The 26,671-nt window shown below is 40.8% G+C and overlaps 1 protein-coding gene across 1 annotated transcript in view; it reads left to right on the top strand.

Moving 5' to 3' along the window:
• Positions 1-26,671, top strand: part of DNAI1 (dynein axonemal intermediate chain 1) — a 138,397-nt gene that overhangs the window by 39,298 nt on the left and 72,428 nt on the right. The window contains exon 13 of the mRNA XM_071425701.1: positions 23,857-24,104. Coding sequence (XP_071281802.1) covers positions 23,857-24,104 — 248 coding nt within the window. The remainder of the gene's footprint in view (positions 1-23,856; positions 24,105-26,671) is intronic.

Here is a 26,671-nt window from a genome sequence, read left to right as displayed (position 1 = left end):
CACCCAGTGTTTACCTACTGCATGATGTAATTATCTATCTGCAGACTGGACATTTTGTCCAAAAAGGATATTTAGGGAGTCCAGCTCATTGATACATTAGAAAATCATAAAAAAATAGAACTGAAAATAATTTTAGAAAGTTATTAGATATATTATCTCCATGCAAGATAATACTTTATTTAAAACATGGTTTGAGGTCTCAACTTAGTCCACCTAATGATGGTTGTATGCCCTATAATTCCTGTCATCATTGACAGCATACCCCTGTAGATGACAGGCAAGCCTTGTGACAAGGACAGAAATGTATGTTTGAGAAGCAGAACATTAGAAAGCCTGAAAACTTTGATTTAACAGTGTAGGCTGTGGGCTTAAGAAGGCTCAGTGTTACAAAATGTGCCAGATGTTTGCTTGTGTTTTCTTCTCTGCGGTGGTAGATTTAAAGGTTGTGATGCAAAATGTGGAGCAGAATCTGGAATGGATTTACATAACAAGCTGCAGTTAAATTTGGTATTTTCTGATGAATGACCGAAGAGCTTCAACTAAAAGCACCAAGTGGATTGAATACTGCCTAAAAAATTCACATCTTTGAAGCAGCTCTCAGAAAGTCTCTTCCAATATGTTTATGTATTTAAATTATGTTCCCAGAACAGGCAGAGAAGACTCCTGGGAGCAGAAATCCCTACTAATCTTTCTCTAAGCTACATAGTTTGTTTTCATATTGGGAATAGAGATTTAAGACCTTGCCAGACAGAGAAAAAACATTTTATATTGCTGTGATAAAGTTCTTTGCCTAGTATGAGGCTGTGTGTACATGCAATTCATATGAGGGGAGTGCTCTGGAGAGGAGGGGCTGGCATGTCCCCAGTCACATTATGGCCTGTGTGCTGGACCAGGTACAGCACTGACTGTCAGACTTTTAGACCCCACAGTGAAGCTATTGAAGTTTTCTGAGTCAAATGCTACAAGAGGCTGATAGAGATTCATGTGGCCCACACATCTCACTCAGAGAGAAGTTCATGTTGCAGTCTGGATTCTCTTTGCTCTTTGGCATACATTTGTATGCTGTAACAGATTCCAGCCTTTGGAAAAACTGGAATTTTTTTCATTCAGTCACGTTCCCAGCATGCAAGTTGATAAATGCATCTTCAGTGGTAAAAGATCCATGAGGCTCACTCTCTGTTTTGGTTACAGGATTGAGAACTGCATTGTACCACCATAGAGTCTGAGTTTCCTTTCAGTTATGAATGTATTTTTTATTGATATTTTGGTATTTGTACTGTAAATTGAAAGACTGTCCCCTTTTTCAAATGCTTGTGATGCCAGTTATTAATGGTAGTTGGTACAAGAGTTAGTGGTATCAAAATATCAGCAGTGAAATTATGTTGAGGAAAAAAAGAATACAATCACAGAAATAAAACATAGTGATTGTATAGTCACCAGTGATTTTAACTGACTATATTTAAGTTGCTACTGTAGGGGTATATTACAATACAGAAAAAAAGCATCAAAAGAATAAGGAGAGAGAAGAATTAAGAGGGAATTTGTAAGTTTTATTTGTGAATTGCTGTAGAACATTTGTATGGGCACTGAGTATACCCACAATCAAACAGGAACACCCTGGAGGACTTGGGCTTGCTGTGTACTAATTTAAGAGTGCTGTTTGTACTATGTGATTTTTAAAAGCTGAAAGGAATTTTCCATTAATACATTGTATTAATTAGAAGAGGCTGCTGGGGAATGAAATAGGAAATAAAATGTAGCAATCAGGTGCCTCTTAGGCAAGCATATCAAAAGCCATTAGTAACTAGGTCTAATGCTAATCTATTATTTTATCCATGAAATCACTGCTGACAAAAAGTTTTGATGAGACTAATATCTGTGAGGTGTCAAGAAATGGAACAACCATTCAAGGAGCAATATACATCCCATTTGTAGCAGAATACAAGGCATCAGTCTGTGTTACGGTGTTCAAAAAAATTCAAGCTGTGTACACATACAGAGAGAAGCTGTATTTTCAGGGGCAATCATTTTTAAAAAGTTTTGTGTAGAAACTCCATGCTGAACTTCATCAGAGTTCCTTGGATCTATGGAGAGGAAGAGTTGCAAAGGAATTGAGGAGCTGAGAGAAATTTTAAGTGCAGTCTTTAATTTAATGCTGAAATGACTACCCTGGAAAGGCATGCTCATCACTGGTGACATGCCAAGGAGAAGGGTGACAAATTGGGAAGGGTTCAAAAAAGAAAGAATGATCTAAGAGCAGGGCAACTGACCTGGGAAACAAATTTAAGGAATTGGGTTTGTTCAGCTTGTCAGAGAAAAGCTTATTAAGTCATTGGATTGTGGTCTGTTAACTCCCTGTATTGGGAAAGGAGATCATGTAACAAAGGGATCTTTAATCTGGCAGACAAATGATGTAACAAGATCAAAGAAAAGCTGGAGCTGCATGAATCAGGCCAGACAATGTGTGGCTCTTAATAGCAGATGAGCAATTGAGAACAATTAATTTTGGCACGTGGTAAATTACCATCTTCTGGAAAATGTAAAATGTGGAAATTTTAAAGATTTGATATTTGTTCTCTGAAGTTTTGGTCTGTTGAAGATACGATTTCTTCATTTAAAGATTTAAAGTAGTGAAATCTTGTGTCCCTGATATCTTATATTTTTCAGGAGTCTGATTTATTCACTCTTCTAACCTTTTATGGGCTTCTTTCTGTACTGTCTGCCGTTTGAAACTTCAAAGTTCATTTGCAAAACATCTATATCCTCCCCCGTGGTCTGACAGTCTTTGAAAAATCTCCCTAGTGGAATCAGTGTTAGAAATTTAAGCCATCATACATCCGGTTTATTGAGATAACCAATTGTGGTCAATTAAACATAATTGCACTGAAAATAACACTTTAGAATCTGTTTTCCAAATACTGAATATCGTTTACCACATATTTAGGGAGAGAAAGGACCTATTAAACTATCAACTCTGTTAATAAATATAACCATAATACATCAAGTGTATCATATGAAAGATGAATTTAATTTGGAGACTTAATTACTGATTTGTAATATAACTTCTGTGAGCTTTGCCTGGTTTTCCTGAGCCTTAACCTTTTAATACATGTAATTTTCAATTAACTCACAATATTAACTTTTGGTGTAGCATTTTGTTATGCTAGAGATGGTAAAGAGCTCCATTGGCATGTTTGGGAAAAAATATATTAACAAATTTTCTAGAGCCTGGGGATCAAAGGAGCTGCTGAGACATCCTGTTGTGTCTCCAGTGCATTGCAGGCCATTAAATTCCACCCACCTACCTCTCTGTGTAGACTAGTTAGTTTGATAAGTGCATTTTTATTCACAGGATAAAAATGCACTAATTTGTGTACTGTAGAGTCTTAATCTGTTCAATAAAACTAGTCTGACCCCTTTCCTTTCTTAGCTTTGTCTCTGGAAATGGCTCCACTTAAGCTATTGTGGGAATTCTTTTCTTAGCATTTGGACAGCAGTATTCAAGGATAGACAGGTTAGCTCTCTTTGTCGTCAATGTCAAGGGGAGGGTCTTGTGATGAAAATCTGCCAAAAGATTTTCTAACCATCCATATTGAGACAACCCTTGACTCGCTAGGAGAAGACAATCTACAGGTATTGAGGACAGGCAAAACAGTTCTAAACACTCTTTCTTAAAAGGATCAGTGTTTTCTTTATTTTAAATATTAGTTTCCCCACACACAGGTGGTGTTATGTCTGTGTTCCATCACATAAAACTATATGCTTTTATTTTGCATTCCCTCCAAATACTAAGGTTACATTTTCACCACGGCTTGACTTTTCTGTAGCAAAAGTTCTTGAATCAATTCTATTTCTCACACTCTAGTCTAAGTAGCAAAAAATTTGCCAGGCCCTGATGCTATAGTGGTCCTGACCATCTTCACTATCATATCTTCTCAAGGACAGTGGGATGAATCCTGACTTCCCACAGAGCCCCTCTACTGCTGGCTGTGTTATTGTGCTTGGGTATCAGCTCCCTATCTCTTACCTGCATGGAACCCTGACACATGACCTGTTTTCCTGATAGTCCAATGCTTAGGTCAATAAATAGCAAAGCAAAATCTGGATAAAACACAAGCCAGTGTTACTTAACTGTAATGTATTTACTCCTGCCAGATATTTAACTATTCTTCCATTTCACTTTGTATTTTAAAGGGCTTGGTTTCCTTCTGTTTGCTCTATATTTCATAGTTGAAACCTTGATAGAGGTACAAAGTAGATTTCTTAATCTGAGTGCTTTGACTTGTATCTGAGAGATAACAGTAGTAAGACCAAAGGTTCAGCCTTCATTTTACTCTTTGCATTAGAACTTTGAGGATGAGGTTTGGTAACTTGGGTAGATTCACAAAAAATAATAATTAAATTTTTTTTTTCCTTACAATAGTTCAGATTTGTATGTCACTTTCTTCAGAAGAATTTCAGAGAGTCCATGTAAGGGAAAACAAAATTAATTGATTAGTTTGGCCTCCATAATGCTCCGTAAGTGAATCAGGGCTGATGAATGCCAGGAGGCATAAGATCTATTTAGGGCTTGTGTAGGCAGATGCATTAGTTTAAGGGAGAGTTTGGTACACTACGGATTTGTTCTGGTTGCCTCCCAAGAAAAGGCTCTGGATCCAGTGACCTTGAGAGGCTTCTCCATTTTCTCTGTTTGTCAGATGCAACCATGCTTGTGAAATCAGCCACACAGATAAGAAATGCCGTTGGCTCTGTAAGGTTTATTTATCAGTGAATGCATACTTTCTTGTGATTAATCAGCTATTAAAGCTCAAAAGTTTTTAAATCCTTGTTAAGAAGATAGAACTATTGTTAATCTGTCATGACTACAGGAGTGCAGCCTCTGTAGTGAAGCATTGCTGTTGAAAATAAATAATTTGTACAGAATTCTGTTATGATTTTTTAAAAGGTTATTGTTGCAGGCTTAGATACGACTGGGTGATCTGCATTGTTCAGTTGCATTCAGAGTCTTTCAAGCTAAGGATGTACTTCAGTGGTGAATCCCTGTTTGGTGGCTGCAATTTGGCAAGTGGTTCTCTGGGAGTAGGATGGGGATTTCAGGAGTCTTCTTAGAAGAATTACATGGAAACAGGTCCTGCAGGGAAGATGAGTCTGAGAGAGTTGGTTAATATTCAAAGATCACTTCTTCTCAGGCTTAGGAACAGTGTGTCCCGATGAGCAAGAAATCAGGCAAAGCAGATGAGAGGCCCTGTGTGGATCATTAAAGAGCTCCATTAATCAGGCATAAGAAGGAAACACACAGGAGATGGAAGTGGGGATGGGCCACTTGGACTGAATATAGAAATGTTAACAGAACAAGTAAAAATGAGACAAGGAGGGTCAAAGCCAATCTGGAATTAATTTTAGCCAAGGATATCAAGAACAAGAAGGTCTTCTTCAAATACATCAATAACAAAAGGAAAACAAAGGATAATATGGGCCTGTTATTTAATTGAGGGGGAAGTTGGTAAGAGAGAATTCAGGCAAGGTAAAGTTACTGAACACCTTCTCGCATTGGTCTTCGTTGGCTAGAAGAACCCTCAGGGATTTCTGACCCAAAAAATCAGTGTAAAGGAATGCTGGAAGTAAGACTTTCCTTTGATCATGTTAGAGAACATTTAGGTGACCTTGACATGCACAAGTCCCTGGGCCCTGATGGAATGCATCAGCACTGAGGGAACTGAGGGACACTGTGGTGAGGCTGCTCATCCTCATCTTTGGCAGGTCATGGCAATCATGAAAGGTGCCTGGGGATTAGAATGTCACCTCAGTTTTCAGGAGGGGCAAGAAGGAGGACCCAGGGAACTACCAGCCAGTCAGTCTCACCTCAATCCTTGGAAAGATGATGGAGCTCCTCGTTCTGGAGGCCATCTCTTACCACATGGGTGACAGGAAGGTGGTCACAAGTGGTCAGCATGGATTGACAAAGGATAAATAATGCTTGATCAACCTGATTGCCTTTTGTGATGAAATAGCTACCTGAATAGATGAGGGAAGAGTAGTGAATATTGTCTACCTCGACTTCAGCAAGACTTTTGCCAGTTACACTCCAGTGTCATGCTATAGTGCAGAAAATAATCAATAAGAACGCATATAATAAAGCATGCAAAATATCCCCTGTGCATCTTCTCTATATGCCTTGATCTGCCCCTTGCTAAACAGGACACATTAGCTACCCTTAAAAGCAAGACTGTGTATGTAAATAGCTTTTGTTACAAACCACTATAGGCAAAATATCTCTATATTTTTATGTAGTAACTTTACAAGTAATTAACTACTAGTTGTTTCTTTTCATAGATGCCCTTAAAACAGTCACTGGGACAGAAATTAAAGACACGGGGAGTGATGGAATGCTATCTTCTTGTCTATGATAAAAATAATATATTTAAGATTGTTTTGCAAATGACATAAGGATTTATGATGTCTTCAGCAGAGTTATTTAACATATGAAAGTGAGAAAACAGGAAGAACTACAAGTGGAAAAGGTAATACTGAAAAGCATTGGGAGTTTGTCTCTCAGGGAGTAGGTAAATTTTGTTTGGTAGCTAGGAAATTTTTCCCTGAGTGTGGCATGATATTGCCAGGTCTGATCATTCAGAGATGACATGGCATTATGAGATTAGTGATTAATTGAAAGACTTTATTTCTTTTATTTGCCCTCTATAACTTCAGGGTGGAATCTGTTTGTTTTAAAACCTTCCTTTATTGCCATGAGGGCTAGCAGTGCTTTGGTCTGAAACAAAGCAGAAGCAGAACTTTGTTTAAATAATAAAGCTGAGACTTCAAAAGAAAACTTCCTGCTATTGCAGCATGCTGGATTTCAGGAAATTGGCAGCCCTGTTGCAACTTTTGTGTCTCTCCTTGTGTGACCCTCTAAGCAGTGTTGCTTCATGAAAGTAGAGGCAGTGATTCTCAAAAAAATGGGGTTCTGTGACCTTAGTAAAATCCCAGTGGGCTTGGGTCTTTGCAAATCCCAGTGGGCTGGGAACTTGCAACTTTTATATTTCATGTATCTTGAGAGACCAGCTCACAGCTCCTCTTTGATCCCTAGAGTACAAAAGGAAATCCCCCATAAGTCATGGGTCTGGTCTACCTTTGCTATTTTGTTGCTCCTTGCTTTTCATTTGCTTCTTTTAAAGCACCTCAGTTTGTCTGTAATGAGATTAAATTGCTCTTGTGGCTGAATTATTTATGGCTTTTAATGTAATTTTCCAAATTTGTATTCCCACTGAGAAAAGTTAATTAAGTTTTGCAAAGGCAAGTTTGAAATACATTTCAGATTTGCAGAAGAGTTTTCAAGATTTCCACTGAAACCCCAAGCCCCAGTGAGATCTTCCATATTTTAAAGGCATCAGAGTTTAGCTTCTTCCTAAACACCCCTTGTACTGCAGGATCTCTGACAGCCTCTAATCCTTCCAGGCTTCACAGCATGCTCTGAAAATTGCAATTTCCTTTTCTTCTTCGAAACAAATTCTTATCATTTCTTGCATATGGTGTTACAGCTGACAGCATGAAGTCTCAGCCTGAATATTAAGACTGTAATTCTATTTCTTGATATGTGGTGCAGTGTATAAATTCATTCAACTGGACTTCCAAGGTGGGTGCCACTAAAATGAAATCTCAATTAATTTACTAATGACAGTCAGTTGGAACCTTGTTCTATGTTGAGCAGCAGTTGATTCATATTTTAACAAGCTATTGTTTTCCCAATTTAAATTCTATAATTTCTTGAATCATCAGCTTTTCTCCAAGATGCACTGGGTGGTATTTGCATGATTAATCATGCAGTTTGACTTTTACTTAGCACACATATTTACATAACTGCAAGATTAAGAGAAAAGGCAGAATGTGTCTTCCAGATGAAGTGGAAAAAAGTTTGGCAGTGGAAAGAAGTTTCAGCAAACAGCTGCAGGTCAGGAATTCTGAAAACCACATGTCTGAGACAACTGGGCAGTGAAAGCTTTCTGTCAGAGGGGATGATGAGGGTAATACCACTTCTTACTGGCATTTTCTGTGTTGGAGTAGGAGCGGTCATTTGGACAATGTTTATAAAATACTGCCGGATTGTATTCTGATTTCATGCCTAGGTTTACTAGAATGTCTGGCTATGAAATTGTATCTAATTTCTGTTCATTTGGAAGGTGTTTGATGGTGTCTGTCTTCTGCATTACAAGATAAAATTTCTCCTTGTTTGTTGAAAATAACTTTTTATTAGCATGTTGGTTTGATTTTAGCCTTTGGCTATTGCAGTGTTGGTTTCATACAGTAAATGTGAATTTTAAGAATTATATAAGATCAGGCTGATATGGGGCTCTAATTATATCTGGAGAGGCTTAATTCTGCTTAATGGCTTCTGATAAATGTGTGACACTTTTAAAATCGGTGTCTTAAAGCTTAAGAGGATAGGGCCTCATCTCCTCTTAAGCAACTTGTCTCAGCATTCTCAGACTCACTTGCTGGAGCAAAAACCTGCACAAGTGCACCTGGCACACCTTCCCTGAGGGCTTGTTACAGCTCCAAAGCTGACATTCAGAAGTACAGGGACAGACACTGGACTGGGAATTGGATGAGGGATTTCCCACTCCAGCCAGGAAGGCAAGTAAGGATGCATTTTCCTAGAGAACAACCTCCTTCCCGGTGGCTCTTCTGCAGAGTTATTTTAATTCCTTGTGTGGATGTGCATGTACAGCAGCTTGAAGCTCATCACAGCCCTACTGATGCCTCTCTATTAGGAGAGAGAGTCCTGGAAGGGAACACCTCTTCAAAATAGGGTTCTGTTGCATTAAAATAACCACAGAGGAGCATGCGTGGGATAATGACCCATCGAGTATTTTGCTACTCCTTGGGAAATTTTCAAAGGACGCTGAGTATTGAGAAAGGAGGATTCTTTCTGACCTTGAGAACTATCCCCTGTTTTCACTGGAAAAATTAGGGCTGAGGGTTTACATAAAGACTCTGAAGATGCTTCAGCACTCTCCCTTTTGTGTGCTGTGCAGAGATGGAATAGAAGAAAGGATACACCCAGTGTATCCTTTGAAAACTGTGGTAGCTGCTGTCGATCAGCTGTCTACAGATTGGATCTGTCTGAATCCTGATATTGTATGAGCAGAGTCACTCATGAGGTGTTTGGTGTAGTACTACCTGTGTTAATGGTTGCTGGCATCACCTCTGTACTGTAAATATCCCACTGGATAGTCACACAGTGTTAATTCTTGCATGTGTTCATACCATTTTTACTTGCTTTTTCTAACCAAATATTTACAAACAATTCCATTGTACTCTCTGGCATCGTGAGGCAGCTCCCTAAAGGAAACCATTAATTTTCTGCTGTACAGCATTGGTTGATTAGATGCTTTGAGGAGGAGGAACAGATATGAAAGCGTAGAAATGAAAACAGCAACACTCCTGCCAAGCACTGTAGCCTGTTGCTTTCATTCATCAGCCAGTTTTATTCATTCATCTGAAGGAATGCTAGTGAATGAATCTTATTGGAGAGCTACACAGACTGTGAGGCAGCGCTCAGGAGCACAGCAGCCTCCCTTCCTTGCTGTCTTCTATCAGTATCCCTGTTCCCAACACCAGGGGTCAGCTTTCTACTGTTAATATGAAGCCCTTTCTGCTCTAGCTATGGCATCTAGCTGTTACACGATATAAGGAAAGCAACGAGAAGCTCCAGCCCTCCTCTAGAGGAAACATAGTTTACAGGAATGGTTAAGCTAGAAATACTTATGTGTTGGGTAACTTGTATCGCACTTCTCCCAGCAGAGCTATTTTCTAATTGGCTTTCTCTTCCATCCAGGAGATGCAGTTGTCTGTTTGCTGTTTAGACTGACTTTGGAGCCAATGGATGTGACAGCTCCTTCACGGTGACCTGGGATTGCAGAGTGGGCAGGATCTCTGCCTGTCTGTTTTAGTTACTTACATGGTCTTCATTGCTGTCATGTCTGAGGTTCCTTTCTGCCTTGAGAGTTTGTGTCTTTCCAGATGAGGTCATGCAATGCTGCTTTACTTCTTAATGATGAAAAAACTATGCCAAGGGGCTCACAGCAAAGAGCAAATACCCAGATTAGCATTCATCTCACATCCTGTAGAGCAGTCCTAGAGCAGCAGGCTCTATTCCAGCAATTCCCATAGAAGGGAAGTGACTCTAGAGGCACTTTTTTTCAAATATGTTATTCAACCCTGATTGCCACTTCCCCGGACCTGTGCCATCACACTGTGATTCTGTTCTGGACAGCCCCTAACTTTTCCCAACCATCCCATGTGAAGAGCAGGAAGCTTTCCAACTCAGCTGTCTTTGCTGGCTAGCATTCAATCTGACAGCTGGGTCACCAGGCAGCTTTAAAGACCTAGTACTTCTTAGATGTATTTTAGGAATTGCTAGTTATATAGATTGAGTGTTACATAAGTGTAATGTCGCTATCAGTACCCGAAGATGGCAGTGTCATTTAAAATTATTGTTTTTCAATCATGTCAACAACCACAGGGCCACTGGGGTGAGAACAGAGGAGGGAAATCAAAAATGGCAGAGGGAAAGAGAGATCAGCATTTTTAGCAGCTGCCCATCGTTAGATTGGTTTGTGTCAGTCATGAAACTGGACTTAAAAATATTTTCCTATCTTGATGTCCACTCTGAGAAAGAAAACTCCCAGCTATACCTGGAAAAGCAGTTGCAGAAATATGTGTAAGGGCGTCTGACATGGAATATCCTATGCATTCTCTTACTTGAGAGTAGCAGGGAGAAGAGGTGCTACTTCTGTGTATGATGCTGATGAGATCTTCCCTGGAAGGTTGTATCCAGCTATTATTAGTTCAGTCTTCAAAATGGGTGTTAAAATTGAAAAAGGTTCAGAGATGAAGCACATTATGACTTACGTTTGAAAACTCTGCCTTACAGTTAAATTCTTAAACAATTCAACTTGGCTTGTTAAGGAGAAGATTAAGTAGTGATTTGATTGCTGTCCATTAATTACTTGAAGGGAAAGGAAGGAGATATCTTATAGAAAAGAACTCTTTCATCTTACTTTTTCATCTAGGACAGAATCTAGCAACTGGAAGTAGAATTCAGAGATCTCAGAAAGCTGGAAATGAATTTTTAATGGTGGAAGTGATTAAGCATAGGAACAAATAAAGGATTTATTCATCACAACTATCTTCTTTAGTCTTGGAATTTACAAATCTGCATTGAACACATTCCATCATTAATTCTAGCAATATGTAAGTTACTTTGTAAGCTCCTGAAGTTAGATGGCTTGTCATTATTCCTAGGGCAGAATGGTACAAAGAAAATGTAAAAGGCCCCATTAAAGACTTTTTCTCCAAAGACTTTTCTGTCTTTTGTCCTGAGGATGAGTGTGGATCATTTTTCAGCAAAATGCATTAGTAAAAACCTGAAGGAAATCTATCTAATTTAATGTTTTCACTAGTTGAAACTTGTAAGATGTTCAGACTCTTCTTAGCTTGCCTTTGGTTTCTTGCTGCTGTAAAGCAAAACCACATTTTTTGCAATGTAAAATCTTCCTCTGTTTGTCCATGCTTAGGGAACTCAATGATACTTTTTCAGTTCTTCTCTTCATGCTTGGTAATACTTATGAATCTGCCAAAGTGTAGAATATAACCAGAAATATTTGGATGCTAACCTCCACTGATTCGTACAATAGGATAAGATTCTATCAGGAATACTTTGAAAATTCTGGCCATTGAAAAATAAGGGCAGATCAAATTTGCATTTTTTTGGAATCTCTTACCATCAGAACAATGTGAAAAACAACTAATTTTGTGTGTGTGTTTTTTTTAAAAAATTATTTTGCATTTTGTGTTCTCATGGGTATCACTTTGCTGTAGTGTATGTGAGAAATGATAAAACTGAATATTTTTTAGGGTAAAATGAAGTCAACTAGGGAAGGTAGAAAGAAAAGGTATTCACAGATGCTTAACTGTATCGGTGAGGGATCAAAGTGGTGAATCATGTAAGTAGATTTGAGTTGTTTGATCCTTACACTTCTGTTTTTCTGGCTATGAGACAAGCAGAACACAACTTTGCTGTGTGAAGAATTTGAGGCTTTGACTGTACAATCTATGCATCCTTAATTTTTCAACATTATAATGCTGGATTTAAATAATTGATGATATTTAGCAAGTGGCATCCCCTGGGAAAAAGGTTCACCTGCAATAAAAGAAAGGCGACAGCAGGTATTGCTCCAAGAGCTATTGCAAAATCTTTCAGTTCTGAGTTATTCTTATCAGATTCCTCCAGGTATGAGAGAACTGGCTGGGATTCACTGGCATTCTCCAGCTTCTCCCATCAAATAGTGTGTGATGAAGTGGTTTCCACTACTGTATAAAAGATCTTCGTAGAGAGACAGTTGCATTGGCTCTTGTATTGTTTGGTGAGTCCTCAAAAGAGTAGCCAGCACAGCAGATTCTCAAGATGTTCATACTGGTCCCCACCTTGGCTCCTGCTGAACAGGAGAGGAATTTCATGGAGCAGAACATGCTTTCTAGATGCTATGGAGTCCCAGGCTTCTTCCGATGCTGCAGAGATGCTGATTGTCCAACAGCAGCCTGGCTGGTGGAGATGGGAGATAATGGGGACATAACTTCCCCTTTAACTTCCACAGCAGATCCATGTGTTGGCCAGAGCCTGGTTTAGGTAGTGGTTGACTTCTCACAGCTACAGCTCTACCAAGTTGGCTGTCCCTAGAGAAAGGTGGAAGTTTCTAATGTGGATAAACACCTGGTGGAGGGAAATGACAAAGACAGAGACGGACTCTTCTCAGTGGTATCAAATGAAAGGCCAAAGTCAATTGAAGTGAAATGAGATAGAAAAAAAGTCCTTTAAAATGTAAAATAGAACTTTTTTACTGTGGGAGTGGTTGAGCAGAAGAGCAGTATTTCCACATTCTAGAGAGGCTGATTTAAAAAATCTGACAGCATAGTCCTGGACACTGTGCTCTGACTGACACTGCTTTAAAAAGGCAGAATTGGACAAGAGGTACCTTAAAATCTCAGCTATCTTGTGGTTCTGTGGGTTTTTTTTCTTTCTTTTTCATCCTTTATCCATCATATATAAGCGTAAGCCAAAATTTGTCCCGTGTTTTGCATAGATACTTGATGCTTTATATGAAACTTTTGGATCTGTTCCATTCCCTAGTAGCAGCTTGTTGTTCTTTGGAAATTTCACTCTGAAGGACCCTCTGTCCTTTTACCTCAACTATATTTTTCCCTCAGCCTTGGTACTTGGTCAAAGGATTGAAAGCTATTGCTTTGTTGCAGTATACAGTGCAAACTGATGTTATTTAGGCAAGTGGGGATGAGGAAGGACAAGGTGAATCTGGAACTAAACCTGGCAAGGGACACAAAAAAGCTTCTATAGATACATTACCAGAAAAGGAAGGTCAAATGAGGTGCAACCCCCCCCCCCCCCCCATAAAAGAAATGTGGAAAACTGGTAACAACAAATGAGGAAAAGGCTGAGGTACTCCATAACTTTTTTCCCTCAGTCTTCAATGGCAACCTCTCTTCCTACACCTCTCAAGTGGACAAACATCAGGATAGGGACTAGGGGAGTAAAGTCCTTTCCACTTAAAGAGAAGGTCAGATTCCCCACCTGAGGGATCTTAATGTACATAAGTCTTGGGAGCCAATGAAATTATGTGGTTGCCAAGCACTCTCCATGGTATTTGAAAAGTCATCGTAGCTAGATGAAGTCCCAGGTGACTGGAAAAGGGAAGCCATTGTATCTGTCTGGAGAAGTGGTAGAAAGGAGGACTCCAGGAACTACTGACCTGCCAGCCTCCCCTCTGTGCCTGAGAAGATCATGGGATCTAGTTACCTCCTAGAAACTCTGCTAAGGCACGTGGAGGACAGGGGGTGAATTGAGGCAACCAGCATGGCTTTACCAAGGGTAAATCCTACCTGACAAACCAGAGGCCTTCTGTGATGCAGTGATGGCAGGAGTGGACAAGGAAAGGGTTACAGATGTCATTTATCTGGACTTTAGTACAGCCTTTGACATGGTCCCCCACAACATCCTTCTGTTTAAATTGGAGGGAGATGGATTTGATGGACGGACTGTTGGGTGGTGAGGCGTTGGTTGGATAATCACATCCAGAGGTGGTTGGTTGGTGGGACGAGTGGAGTCCTTCACGGATCCGTACTGGGCCCAGTTCTTTAATATCTTCATTAAGGGCATAGAAGAGGGATCCAGTGCACTCTCAGCAAGTTTGATGGCAGCACCAAGCTGAGTGGTGCTTTGACACACCTGAAGGATGGGATGCCATCCAGAGACAAGCTTGAGGAGTGGGTCCATGGGAACATCATAAAGTTCAAGGCCAAGTGCAGGTGCTGCACCTGGGCTGGGACAAGCCCTGGTGCCAGCACAGGCTGGGCATGAACAGCCCCAGAGCAGCCCTGCCCAGAAGGGCTTGGGGGTGCTGTGGGTGAGAGGCTGCACATGGCCCAGCCATGGCACTCACAGCCCAGAGAGCCAAACGTGTCCTGGGCTGCATCCAGAGCCCCGTGGGCAGCAGGGCAGGGAGGGGATTCTGCCCCTCTGCTCTGCTCTGCTGAGACCCACCTGGAGCACTGCATCCAGCCCTGGGCTCCCAGCACAGGAGGGACAGGGACCTGCTGGAGAGAGCCCAGAGGAGCCACCAAGATAATCAGAGGAGATGGAAGATCTCTCCTATGAAAAAAGGCTGAGATAATTTGGGTTGTTCAGCCTGGAAAGGAGAGAGCTTCAGAGTTTTTTCTGGCCTTCCAGTATCTGAAGGGAGCCTACAAGGACTATTTACAAGAACATATTATGACAGGACAAGGGTGGATGATTTTAAACTGAAAGAGCGTAGATGTAGAATAAATATTGGGAAGAGATTCTTTACTCTGAAGGTGCTGAGGCACTGACACAGGTTGACCAGAGAGGCTGTGGATGCCCTGTCCTTGTAAGTGTTCTAGGCCAGGTTGGATGGGGCTTGAAGGAAGCTGGTCTAGTGGAAGGTGCCCCTGCCTGTGTCAGGGGAGTTGGAACAAGATGATCTTTTAGGTCCCTTCCAACTCAGGCCATTTCATGATTCTGTGATTTTGTTTGAGACTAACAAATGTTTAGGTATTTCTGTTTTCTTTCTTTTTTCTTTTTTTTTTTTTTTACTATTTTTTTCCTCTGGAATCTACTTTTAGTAGCTCTTTTATACTAACCCCCAATTATACACTTAACATACCTGCTAAGATACATAATATTTCATGTACTAAAAAGAAAAGCAAGCAAAACCCCCCACAATTTCTGTCAAAGAAGTGAATATCTGGTTTATATCTCAGCCTTATACAAAGAGGAATGCTGAAAAATATTGTCCAAATTTAATGTTCAGTAGCTGGCTGCACTGAAAAATGGGAAGAGATCCATTAGGGACCTGGGAGATGCTTAACTACAAATTAGTAGGGGCCTAGGCAGTCCTCTAGAAGAAATATCACTGGTTTTATGTCCTGTTTTTATACTTTTCCCTAAACATTTGATGTTAACCACTGCTGAAAATGGGTTAGGGGCAGGTGTTGGATTTGTAATGACTACTCTTAATTTTCATGGTGCATGCTAGTGCAAAATTGACTGCATGCCCATATGTATGACTCTGCTTCTTCCTTGCTCCTCTATCAAATCTGGGTCTTCCGCCAAATGTCTTCAAAAATGTTCTCAGAGCTGCTGTATCATTTCTCATTGTCTCCTCAATGGCCTGAGCTGCACATGTCCATCTCATCAGGCATCATCTGTCTGCTTCCAAGAGACCACAGCACTGCCATAAAACAGTAACTTTCCTGTCTCTTAATTATGGAATACATAAGCATCTCCTGCAGTGTATGCATCCCCCTCAGAGCTGTTATGGTCAGGAATACTAAAGTGCTGTCAGCCTAGCTTGTTTGCAGGCTGGTGTGATTATCCAGAGGCAGCACATTTGTAGATATCCATTTGTGGCACGATCCTGGGGATTTCTAATCATTGCGTGCCACCTGGAAGCCCCTCTCTTGGCCACTTGATGGCACTCTTAAATATTTAATTGGTTGCAAATGTTCTCAAATGTGCCGGTTTCGTAGGACAGGGATAGAGGAAACAGAGCCTCAGGTATTAAAGAGTTAAATGCAATAAAAATTGGAGCTTATATCAATGAAAACAGGAGAGGCAGGAGCAAAAGTTGAGGTGATGGTGGCAAATTCTGCCTGGTGTGTAAGGAGAGGATTAGCACCCATCTGGCTTCCCAGCTCCAGGGTGCTCTGCAGAGACAAGAGCTGCCTCAGCCTTTCCTCATAGGAGAGGTGCTCCCTGCTTTTGATCATCTTGGTGGCCTTCTCTGGACTTGCTCCAAGAGGCTGAGGTCTGATGTGCTGAGGACAGCAGCGCTAGATGCAGCACTCCAGGTGGGGTCTCATGGCAGCAGAGCAGAGGGCCAGAATCCGCAACCTGATGTTAGCTTTCATAACATACAGGCAGCTGCACCATTATTGTTTCCATTGTAAAATCATGCCCTTATGAGCATTTATTTAAAAAAGAAAATTTAAGGAAGAATTATAGGGTGTGCTAGACCCATGATGAAAAAGCCTGTCTGATCAGAATGAGAAAACTCTGGTTTTATATAGAGCATTGCAAACTCAGCCAAGTTACATATTCCTCTTTTTGCACTGCTCACCTGCTCACCTCACTCTCAGGGGAGCTCAGATGAAAGCCAGATCTGCTTTTTTCAGGAAAACTGTTACATCTTTTCATCCCCTTCTCCCCTGTTTTTGTTTGCTTTTGAGCCTGTGCTTTCACAGGCTCTGACAAATAGTGCATGGTTCCAGTAGTTCCTAAGTACTCATTTTTGTTGGCCTGGCTGACTGTGTTTTCTCTTGTATTACTCTGCCAGACTGTATTTTAGAGTAAGAAAGGCTATCTCTATCTATCCATCTCTGCTTCTGAGGTGTGTCTTGCCTCTGACATGTGCAGAGCCCACAGCACATATTAGGACTGCAACAAGGCCTTGGGCCACGTATAAATTACAACTTGCTTCGTCATCTGTCAATTTTGTCTTCTCTAAAATATCCAGAAGACTTTGAAATTCTGGTTTTGTACCTCTCTTATCCAAACTGCAAGTTCCTAAGAGCCCCAGCTAAAAATGTTAACTGGATCAGGAGTAATAGGGATTAGTCAAGCAGCTGGTGAAAGGTGTCAAGCAGAATGTTAAATTTGACATTGAAGCATCTAAATCAGCATAAGCCAAAATGATCTATCACTTGCCTCCTCTGCTCTGGTGGACTTGCTCAGCATTTGCAGATCTTGCAGTACCAACACTGCTAATTGGAAGGTACATATTTCCCTGTGATAGGAAATGCAGTGCTCACAGAGTTCAGGCCAATGCAGGTGGTCTCAACAGGAGTGTCCAACTTCCACTGATGAATCTCAGAAAATAAATGCTGGTGGAATTATCATCTGAGGTAGTGTCTCAGAGGGGGTGCTGTAGTAGCCCTGGATCTAGGCATTGTTTTCATTGGTCCTGTGGGTGGGAATATAAACTCACAGCAGATGAAATGTGTGACTGTTGAGAAAGCAGGTGAAGTTGTAAATCATGCTGGGAACCGAGCTGTCACACAGAGTGATTAATGTTGTGGTAAACCAGAATTATTCAAAGCAAATGCATTTTAGTGCAATCAAATATAATATAATACCTCTCTAGACAAAAAGGAGTGTTGTATTTTGGAAGGCAGCAACTCTTATAAAAAAAAAAGGAGAAAAACCCCACTTCTGTGTACAAGTGAGAAATTTGAGTCCCCAGTGTGGTAGCTTGGCAAGGAGGCTGAACATGATTCTGGTGTGCAAACAGGGAATCCTGAGTAGCAGTAGAGATATTATTTAAACATTAGTGAGACTAATACTGGAATATTATGTTTGATTCCAGAGCCAACATTTTTCAAAGCATGCAGAAAAATTGTAGGTAGTTCAGAAGGAGCCCCAGGTTGATTCAAGAGTTGGAGAGCATGCCCCAAATATGGAGAGAGAACAATATCCAGTTGAAATTTGGACTCAAAATGAATTATGTCTGGCCCTCGCACAAATCCTATCCATGTGATATCCTCCACTTGTCTCTAGAAAATTTCTTAATATTCTACTGCTCTCCATGTCTGCTGAGAAGTGGCTCTCTTTGCAGCTGTGGAGGCAGTGCCCTTCACCGGAGGTGGCAAAGTTAATGTTGGTTCCTGGCTTTTTGCTAAGCAGCACTGTGCAAATAAATAAATGGGATTTTTTGAGTTCAGGCTGTGATGGTTATCAGAAGTATGCTAAAATGTGACTAGTGTTCAGTTTTTAAAGTATCTTAATTAAGAGAAGCACCAGATATGAAAGAAGTCCTTTATCCAGTCAAGGTAGGCATAATAAGAATTAGCAGTGGCAAGCCAGGTAAGTCAAGTAAGGAATTAGATGCAGCTTTTTAATCACTCAAAGTGATTAAATGTTGAAGCAAACTGCAAAAGGAAACAGTGGTTTCTCTGTTTTTTGAGATCTTAATATGAAGTATGCATTTACTTGCCAAAACCAAGTTATCAGGCTCAAAACAGGATATGCCAGTAACATTTTTGGATCTGTGAAAAAGAGGAGGCCAGGCTTTCTGGCCTTGAGTTACAAAGTAATGAGTTCTCAAAACATTTTCTTTTCTGGGAAGGGACTGTTTTGAAAGTCCAATACTCATATTTTCATTGCCCGCAATATGGTTCACAGCCTGATGCATAGTGATGTGGGATATATCAACACAGCATTGTGTTGTACACAAGTACAGTGTACCCAAGTGCTCTGAGCATTTGAAGGAATAGGAGCAGATTGAGCACCAGTGATCCTAGTTTAAATTTCTCAGGGATCCTGGGATGATCAGCTGCTTGAGCAGAGCCCTCTGAAGTCCCAGCTCTGTTCCCTGTTCTAGCTTGCTGTAGTGTCTTTGGCAGTCCCCTCTGCTGCCCTTTCTCATTCTGTAAAAAGGAATGCTGCATATACAAGCTTAAAGCACTCTCAAGTGCTATAAAACTTTGAGATGTTATTGTTATTCCTGAAGAGCTTTGAAAACACATTCGGCCCATTCCCAAACTCTCTGAGCTCTTGGAAAGATTTGTTCTTTCCCAATTTTTTGGAACTACTGGCATACAGTTTAGCCTGAAGTGCCAGCTGTTTCCTTTCTTACAGCACACCAGTTCTGCGACTGCAGCAAAGTGTGGAATTGGCACAGCTTTTTAAAATAAGCCAGGAGAGAGTCTTGCTGGAGCAGTGCAAGGTCATTCAACTTGTTTCACAGCGGGTTAGATTAGCCTGTGCTCAGTGCTCTGCTGCACAGGATTTGCTCAGTGATAAAAAATAAATTGTATTGAAAATTCAGTAATTTGTGACTTGCTCAGTCATCATGTCTATGCCATGCAGATGGAAGCACAGGAATATTCTTAGATTGTGCTCAGGGTTTTGAAGATTTCCAGTTTCCTAGAGAAAATTTGCTGGTTTATTTTTTTTGTCCTCTACACTTTAAATATTGGAAAGACAAATAAATAGCTGAGATATATCTTTGGCTACCAACAATTTTGTGAAACCGATATCTCCTCCAAAGAGGAGATTACCTCACCAAGTGCAGAGCACAGCCAGCCCCTTCCCTTGGCTTCTTAGTAAACCAGCCCTAAAGGATAGAGCCCTAGCTAGCCAGCTCAAAGCATGAGTGTATCTGGGAGAGTAGAAGTGCTTGGGTAGCTGTGATGCTCAGAAACAATCATCTATTCACAAATGTACTTAATTTTGCTTTTTTTTTTTCTTTCCCAGATGGGTTCTTAGAGGACACAAGACAGATTTTAGGTACCAGTAGTTCTTTTTAGCATGATGATATCTTGGCCCAAGCCATGTCAGTGAGACAGCTTGCAGATTTGATTTTTAGAAAACCATCACAGGATCACAGGATCTAAGACATAAGGCTACGTTTTTTTGGGTTTCAAATCCTTTAAAGAGAAAGTAATTTGCCAGTTTATCACACAAGAAGCTGTAGCACTGGGTCCTTCTGTAGTAAAAATACCAGCTTTAATTCATGCCTGTGGAGGGTCCCCACATTGATGTTTATTATGTGGCTGCAGGATTTACCTGAAGCATTGTGCTTTCTACCTTGAGGATGATGTTGCTTTGAGCATAGTTGTTCAGCCCTAAGCATTTTGGAGGAAATGGAAGAAAACCATGTATGTCTCATGGCTTTGTTCATGAATAAAGAGGGAGAGATACCAATAATATTTTCTTTTTTAATCTGTCCAGCAAGCAAAAGACTTTGACCTGACATTGGACATTTGCTGATTCTTTTAAATTCAGCTAAGGAATAATATAAGTGAAAAATCTGTTAAACCAGATACTTAGTAAGCATCAGAATAAAAGATGCAGATGCTTTTAAGATTATTACTTTGCATAAGCTATTTGGTGATATCACAATGATATTCTGGGTTACTTTTCTACCACTACAGTATTTTTCTGAAAAGGATTTGGGGTGAATCTGTTCAGCTTTAAAGGCATATTCAGAGGCATATTTTAGACAGTGGTCATAGTTGGTTTGAAACATATTTCTGTTTGCATGTGATGTTTACAGGCTCAGTTCTCCATGTTGAGACCAGTAATCATGCTATCTGCATCTTTCCTTAGCAAAACTTGTCTTCCTACATACACTTGTTACATGTCAGGGTCTAAAATTTAGCCTCTGCTCAGGTGAACACTGAGGGCTCCTCATGGCAGCAAGAATCTGTTCATTCTCTGCTTCTTGTGTGCTGCCTTGTGTCTTCCTGTAAAGAACAAGTTCTGCTGGCACTGATTATCAGAAAAACTGTCCAATATCTCTAATATCTCCAGCCCTTGTATCTCAGGAAAAAAACCCAAAAACCACCACGTTGCACTTAGTGGATCCGCATGGGGCAGATATTCTTTATTCTTCCACTCCATACTGCTGCATCCATGAGGTGCAGAGCATCTGTCTCAGGTCTGAAGCTGCTGCCTTCACTTCCAACAATAGTTCACCATTGCCAGATCTTGGTCTGTGCCTTTTGCACCTTTTGGCTGTGCTCTGTGATCTTCTAGCATTGATTCACCCTGCATCCTGAGAGCCTGTTTCCCCAGTGTTTTGGAGCAAAGTGCAGTACTCTGCTCGTTTTTACTGAAAACCTAAAAACCTTTTCCTTGAAAATGCTGCTCTTCAAAGCTATAGCACAGATGCGTTGCTGTGGGTATGTGCTGTGCTTGCCATTCTGGAACACTGAATATCACTAATGAAATAAGCCCTTTTAAAAAACTATTCATTGAAGAATATGTTGGTATGTCCCAGGTTAGTCCTCTGAATGAGAATTCACCGTACATTAAAATGGATTGATATGCCTATGCTCAGCAGGTTAGTGTTTTGCTGAGGTTTATGTGTCATGCTTCAGTGTTAATTGTGGGTTATTCTCATCACATTACCTTTCATCAAGAATAGGCTGTACTTTAGCAATCATATTATTCAGCCTTACGTGTAGTATTCACACATCTGTGATTTAACCCACATTCCTGGTATTTGATAACATAAAGGAGACAATATGAGTAGGGTTCAGCTCTTAGATTAAGCTGGGTTTAACATTCTGTAGCAGCCACTGCAGTCAGTGGAGCCTAGAGACTAAAGCAGCACTCACAGAAAACTCCCCTTTAAGGTGCTGCTGGTACTGATGGTAGCAGAGCTTGGACTCTAAGAGCACAGCCAGCATTCACAGACCTACATTTGGGTGTCATGAGCTGGAAACTGGACTCTGCATTTCACTCTGCCAGAGCTTCTTCCCAAGGCTTTGCTTTCCTCCTGCCAGACTAACCCTCAGGTGGAATTGCTGAGGCTGCTGAGCCATTTCACCTGATGAAGGCCTGCCCTATCACCTCTCACTGGGGAATGTGGGTGGACTGTTCCTGTCGGGTCACTGGGAAGAGAACTACCTCCAAAACCCCACTTAGATCTCTGGCTGAATCATCCCATGTAGAGGTGTCTCCTGTGCTGTCTGTGCAAGGAGCATGGGGGCAGCTCTCTGAGGCTCCTCAGCACAGTGCTAACACATAGAAAATTAATGTACCCCACAGACCTTTTGGGAATATGCCTGGCTGGTCAGCCCCCTCCAGGAGAAATAAGAGCATGAAATAGGTTAAATTCAAAGGCTATCCAACCAATTTGACTTCATTCTGCTCTGAGTCACTCCTGGTGGTCGTTTCCACAGCCTTCCCAAGTGTTTTTGCTTCTGAGGAGAGCACAGATTCATCCTTATCATGCATGGACCTCAACTAAATATCAGTTCAATGACATTATTTGGCCAAGAACAAAGACAATTCTGTGAATTAAAAGAACTGGAAAATCTCGACTGGAGAAAATAAGTTCACTTCCTTTTCAGCAAGAATTCTAAGAATAAGGTTCCCCTTCATAAAAAAAAAAAAAAAAAAAAAAAAAAAAAAAAAAAAAGTTAAAAATATTAAGAAATATTATTTGGGGTCAGATATGTTTCATGCTAGTTTTTGGAATCTCGCCTTTCTGCAAAATAAAGAAGCCATTTTCCTCTTCTACCCCCAGTACAGAGAGACCTGTGAAAATATTCTATTTTGATAATCTAGTACAAAGCAGCAGTAATAGTTTTGTTAATGTGTGTTTCTTTACTGGTTCTTTGAATGCTTTTATGTGGCCCTGCTAAACATGGAGTACACAATGTCTGTACCTGCATGCTGACTTGGAATCAGTTTGCTACAAACTCTCTAAAGTTAGTGTTATCACTGGAGTACACATTTACCAAGACCTGATCCTGCAGGTTGGACAAAATGTTAAGAAAGGTAGGTGGCAGTTTTGAAAGGAGAAGACTGTTCTGGAAACAGAATGTGTAGTGAGTACTTGAAGCACAGAAAGCAGTAAATTTATTTCCCATATACTGTGTGCCTGAAGGCATTGGCAGTAATAAAAAGCACTGGATGGCTAGAAAGCTCTCAGAGGCAGCATTGTCTTCATAGATTAGCAAAGTTCCTTCTTTGTTTCTGGAGAGCTTATCTACATCAACAGCTTTTCTTTCCCTTTCAGAGAATTTGGAAATTGTTTTTTTACATGATCGAAATACCCTAAGAATTGCAGAGACAGTCAGGGCATGATAACAAAAAAACACAAAAGAAAGATGATTCTACTGAGAAAAGGGAGAACTAATTTCAGGCAGCACAAAGAAAAGGTGAAAGTAAATAGAAAAAAAGATTGGAAAGTCTAGGCAAAAAAAGAGCTTCTGTGCCAAGCAGGGAGATGTTGAACATAAATAGAAAATAAAGCTGTAGTGACTTTTACATTCATGAGTAATGGCAATTGATAAAATGCTTTACAGATACATTAATGAAATGGTTTTTTTGGAAAAAGTAGTGGAGACTGAAATATCAAATATTGCCAATACAGAAATTGAAATGGTGCTATCCTTGGTTCAGCCTTTATGTCTGCAGTGTAGTGAAGTCTTGGCCCACAGAAAGAAGTGTAATCCTAGCCCAAGGAAAGAAGTGTCCACAAAATTCTTCCTTTCCTCCACACTTCTCCTCCAAGGCTTCACAGCTCTCTCTCCTAGGAGAAAAAGCGCACAAAAATAGTAGCTCTTCTGTATAAATACATTGTGCCTATGTCCTGGAGGTGGCAAGGATGTTCAGATGTGGGCATACCAAAATGACCATTTGGTCCTGTGGCTGGTAACTTTGCATTCAGGTAGGTGTCAGGCACAGGTGAGAGATGTCTGTTTCTACATTTCTGAGGGTCCTGGAAACTGATCTGGCATCTCCTTATTTAGATGACTTCATGAAGCAGGGCCACGGGATGCTCGTGCTCTACACGCTGAAGAACCCCTCCTTCCCAGAGTACTCCTTCAGCAGTGAGAGCGGTGTCATGTGCCTGGACTTCCACGGTGACCACCCCCACCTCCTGGCAGTGGGCTTCTACGACGGCAACGTGGCCATCTACAACCTGAAGAGGGCAAGCCCCCAGCCCAGCTACAAGAGCAGTGCTAAGTCAGGAAAGCACACAGAGCCAGTGTGGCAGGTAAGGGTGCTTTTCCTGTCCTGTAACTGGGCTTTGAGTTGCATGGAGCTTGGGCACAGCAGGAAAAGTCCTGCATGGGGAAAGGTGCTGTTTTAGTACCTGTGATTGATTAAGTTGTATTTCAAGCTTGTATTTCAATATTCAAGTTGTATTTCAATTTTTAAATATGCACAAAGGCATAGCGACTGCATGAGTCCTTGGTCCTCCCACTGAACGTGTGAGCAGAAGTTTGCTGTAAACAATTATTTCTCCTTAGTTTTCATTATAATAATTGACTTCTCTTTGGAGAAGAACTGGTATCTTCTGTATGTACCAGCATGTAACACTATTTATGTTCCAAACAGAACATCACAGGATGAGCAGTGCATAAAACAAGTAAAACAAGTAAAACAAGTATATCAGCCTAAAAGAGAGCTCTGTTGGATGCAGTAGGTTCAGGGGCAGCTGCCTGTGGAACTGGCTGCCACCAGCATTCAAGACATGCTACCTTGTAGCTGATTTTTAGTTGACCTTGAAGTACTCTAGTGAATTCAGAACTGTGATGTGCAGGTAATGTTCTTAAACTACTGCCACTCTGGCATCTGTCACAAAGAGCCACCAGATGGGTGGTGCTGTGAAGGGTAAATAGGTTGCTACATCCAGCTAACCATCTGTGTCTGCAAGGTAAGCTGAGCTCAGATTGAAGTGCTGGCACATGTGCTTTTGATCTTGTCCTTAGCAGTGGAAGTGTGGCAGCACAAATTTCAGCATGGTCTGTTTGAGACAGAGGAATGTCTGTGGTTTGCTGGCCTGGGCTAAAGATGCTGCTGCAGTGACTATGGCTGGCACCTGACTTAGTCTCACGCCAGTGTTCCTTGAACTTTGGCACATGCCTTGCATGGATTGTCCCCCAGCCATGGCTCCATCTTCCAGTAAATTCCAGGAGATCAAGGGAACCCAATGGGACTACAGATGAATGTGGAATATGCCAAAGAGCAAGACCTCTGCTTGCTAGAAACAGAGAGTTTGTGCAAATGTAACATTTCAGAGAAGACATGAATTTTATATTTCCTGCCTCTCTGCCCAAAGCTTTTCCTGTAGCAGATATTTATAGCTCTTCTATAAGAGGTTAACAGAGTAGCCTGGGCGTGCACACACACACCCACACACACCCACACCCACACACCCACACTCACACACACACACCCACACACACCCACACACACACCCACACACACACCCACACACACCCACACACACCCACAAAGAAAACTTCTGAGCTTTTCCCATTGCCATTTAGGCTTCTAGTAAAAAAGCCTGGCAAAATAATAAGTCCTATGTGAAGTTTCTTTATGGTCTTGCTGCAGCATGCTATGGGAAGTTGCAGCTGTTACATTAGAGACACAAAAATCCCAGATCCCTTGTGCCCCAGATGATGTTGGGAAGGACTGTGTGCTGAAGGGGTGTTATTAGCAGCCTGTTCCCAGACCAGGAGCAGGTACATACAGCAGTGGAGGCATTCGGTATGGGGTTTGTAGGGGTAGGTTTACGTGTACCACTTGGCAGCAGTGGTAACAATCATTAGACACTCTAGGAAGATAGCTCTGAAAAGGAAAGAAACTACTCCATGGATATGAATAGATGTATAAAGAAGTATCTGCTTCTTTATTTCCACAGGTTGAGTGCTGAGAATCATAATTGTTACTTTTCTTTGGCAATAAGAAAATTTCTCTGAGCAACCTGTTCTAGTGGAAGGTGTCCCTGTCCATGGCAAAGAGGCTGGAACACAATGTTCCAACTTTCCATCCCAAACCATTCTGTGCTTCTGTGATTAAAGTAACAATATTTTTACTAAACTTTAGAAATTTTAACTTCTACAAAACTAGCAAGCAAAGTTAGTAGTTAAGTGATTGTATAGCAATCCAAAGAGCTTGTGCCTCTGTTGGAAAGATCTGAAGTGTAAGAATTTGTCAATATCAGCCAAAAGGTTTAGAAAAGATTTGTACTCCATTCAGTGTGATGAAAAGCAGCATGGACTATCTGTTAGGTTGAGACATTGGATTGTTATTCCTCATTCAGCATTAAATGATTCTAGAAAGTGATGCCTTTTTTCTCATATTTTGCTCAAAGATTCCCTATTCTCCCCCACCACCACCCCACTAGTCTGAGGGCCAGTCTTTGTCTAGATACTAGACCTCAAAAAAATCCCCCCTTTTTGTAGGAAAAGTGAACAAAGCAGAAAAGTAACAATGTTATCCTGAACAATTAAGAGCCTTTGTTCTCTGGACTGCCTGGCTTTTTTCTTTTAAAACAATGCAGCCCTTTCACAATGGAAACAAAATGGGAAGTGGGTAAAGCAGACTGACAGATCTTTTCTTGTGCTGTTTCATTTTCCTTGACTTAGTAATGTCTCAGTACGTTTTCATAAAACAAAGCTGATGTAATGTTCCCATTGTTAAGAGCAAAATAAAATAATACAAATTTTCTACTTCTGTTACCTAAGAAAGAGTTTGTCTACCTTATACCACTCCCTATTTTTAAAAAAAAGCATAGCCATGGTTTCTTATAGATCTAGCAATTATCTCCCA

The sequence above is a fragment of the Agelaius tricolor genome, unplaced genomic scaffold (assembly GCF_023055355.1).
Source record: "Agelaius tricolor isolate 1412-34295 unplaced genomic scaffold, bAgeTri1.0.p SCAF_4, whole genome shotgun sequence".
NCBI classification, from domain to species: Eukaryota; Metazoa; Chordata; class Aves; order Passeriformes; family Icteridae; genus Agelaius; species Agelaius tricolor.
This window is presented reverse-complemented; position numbering and strand designations above follow the sequence as displayed.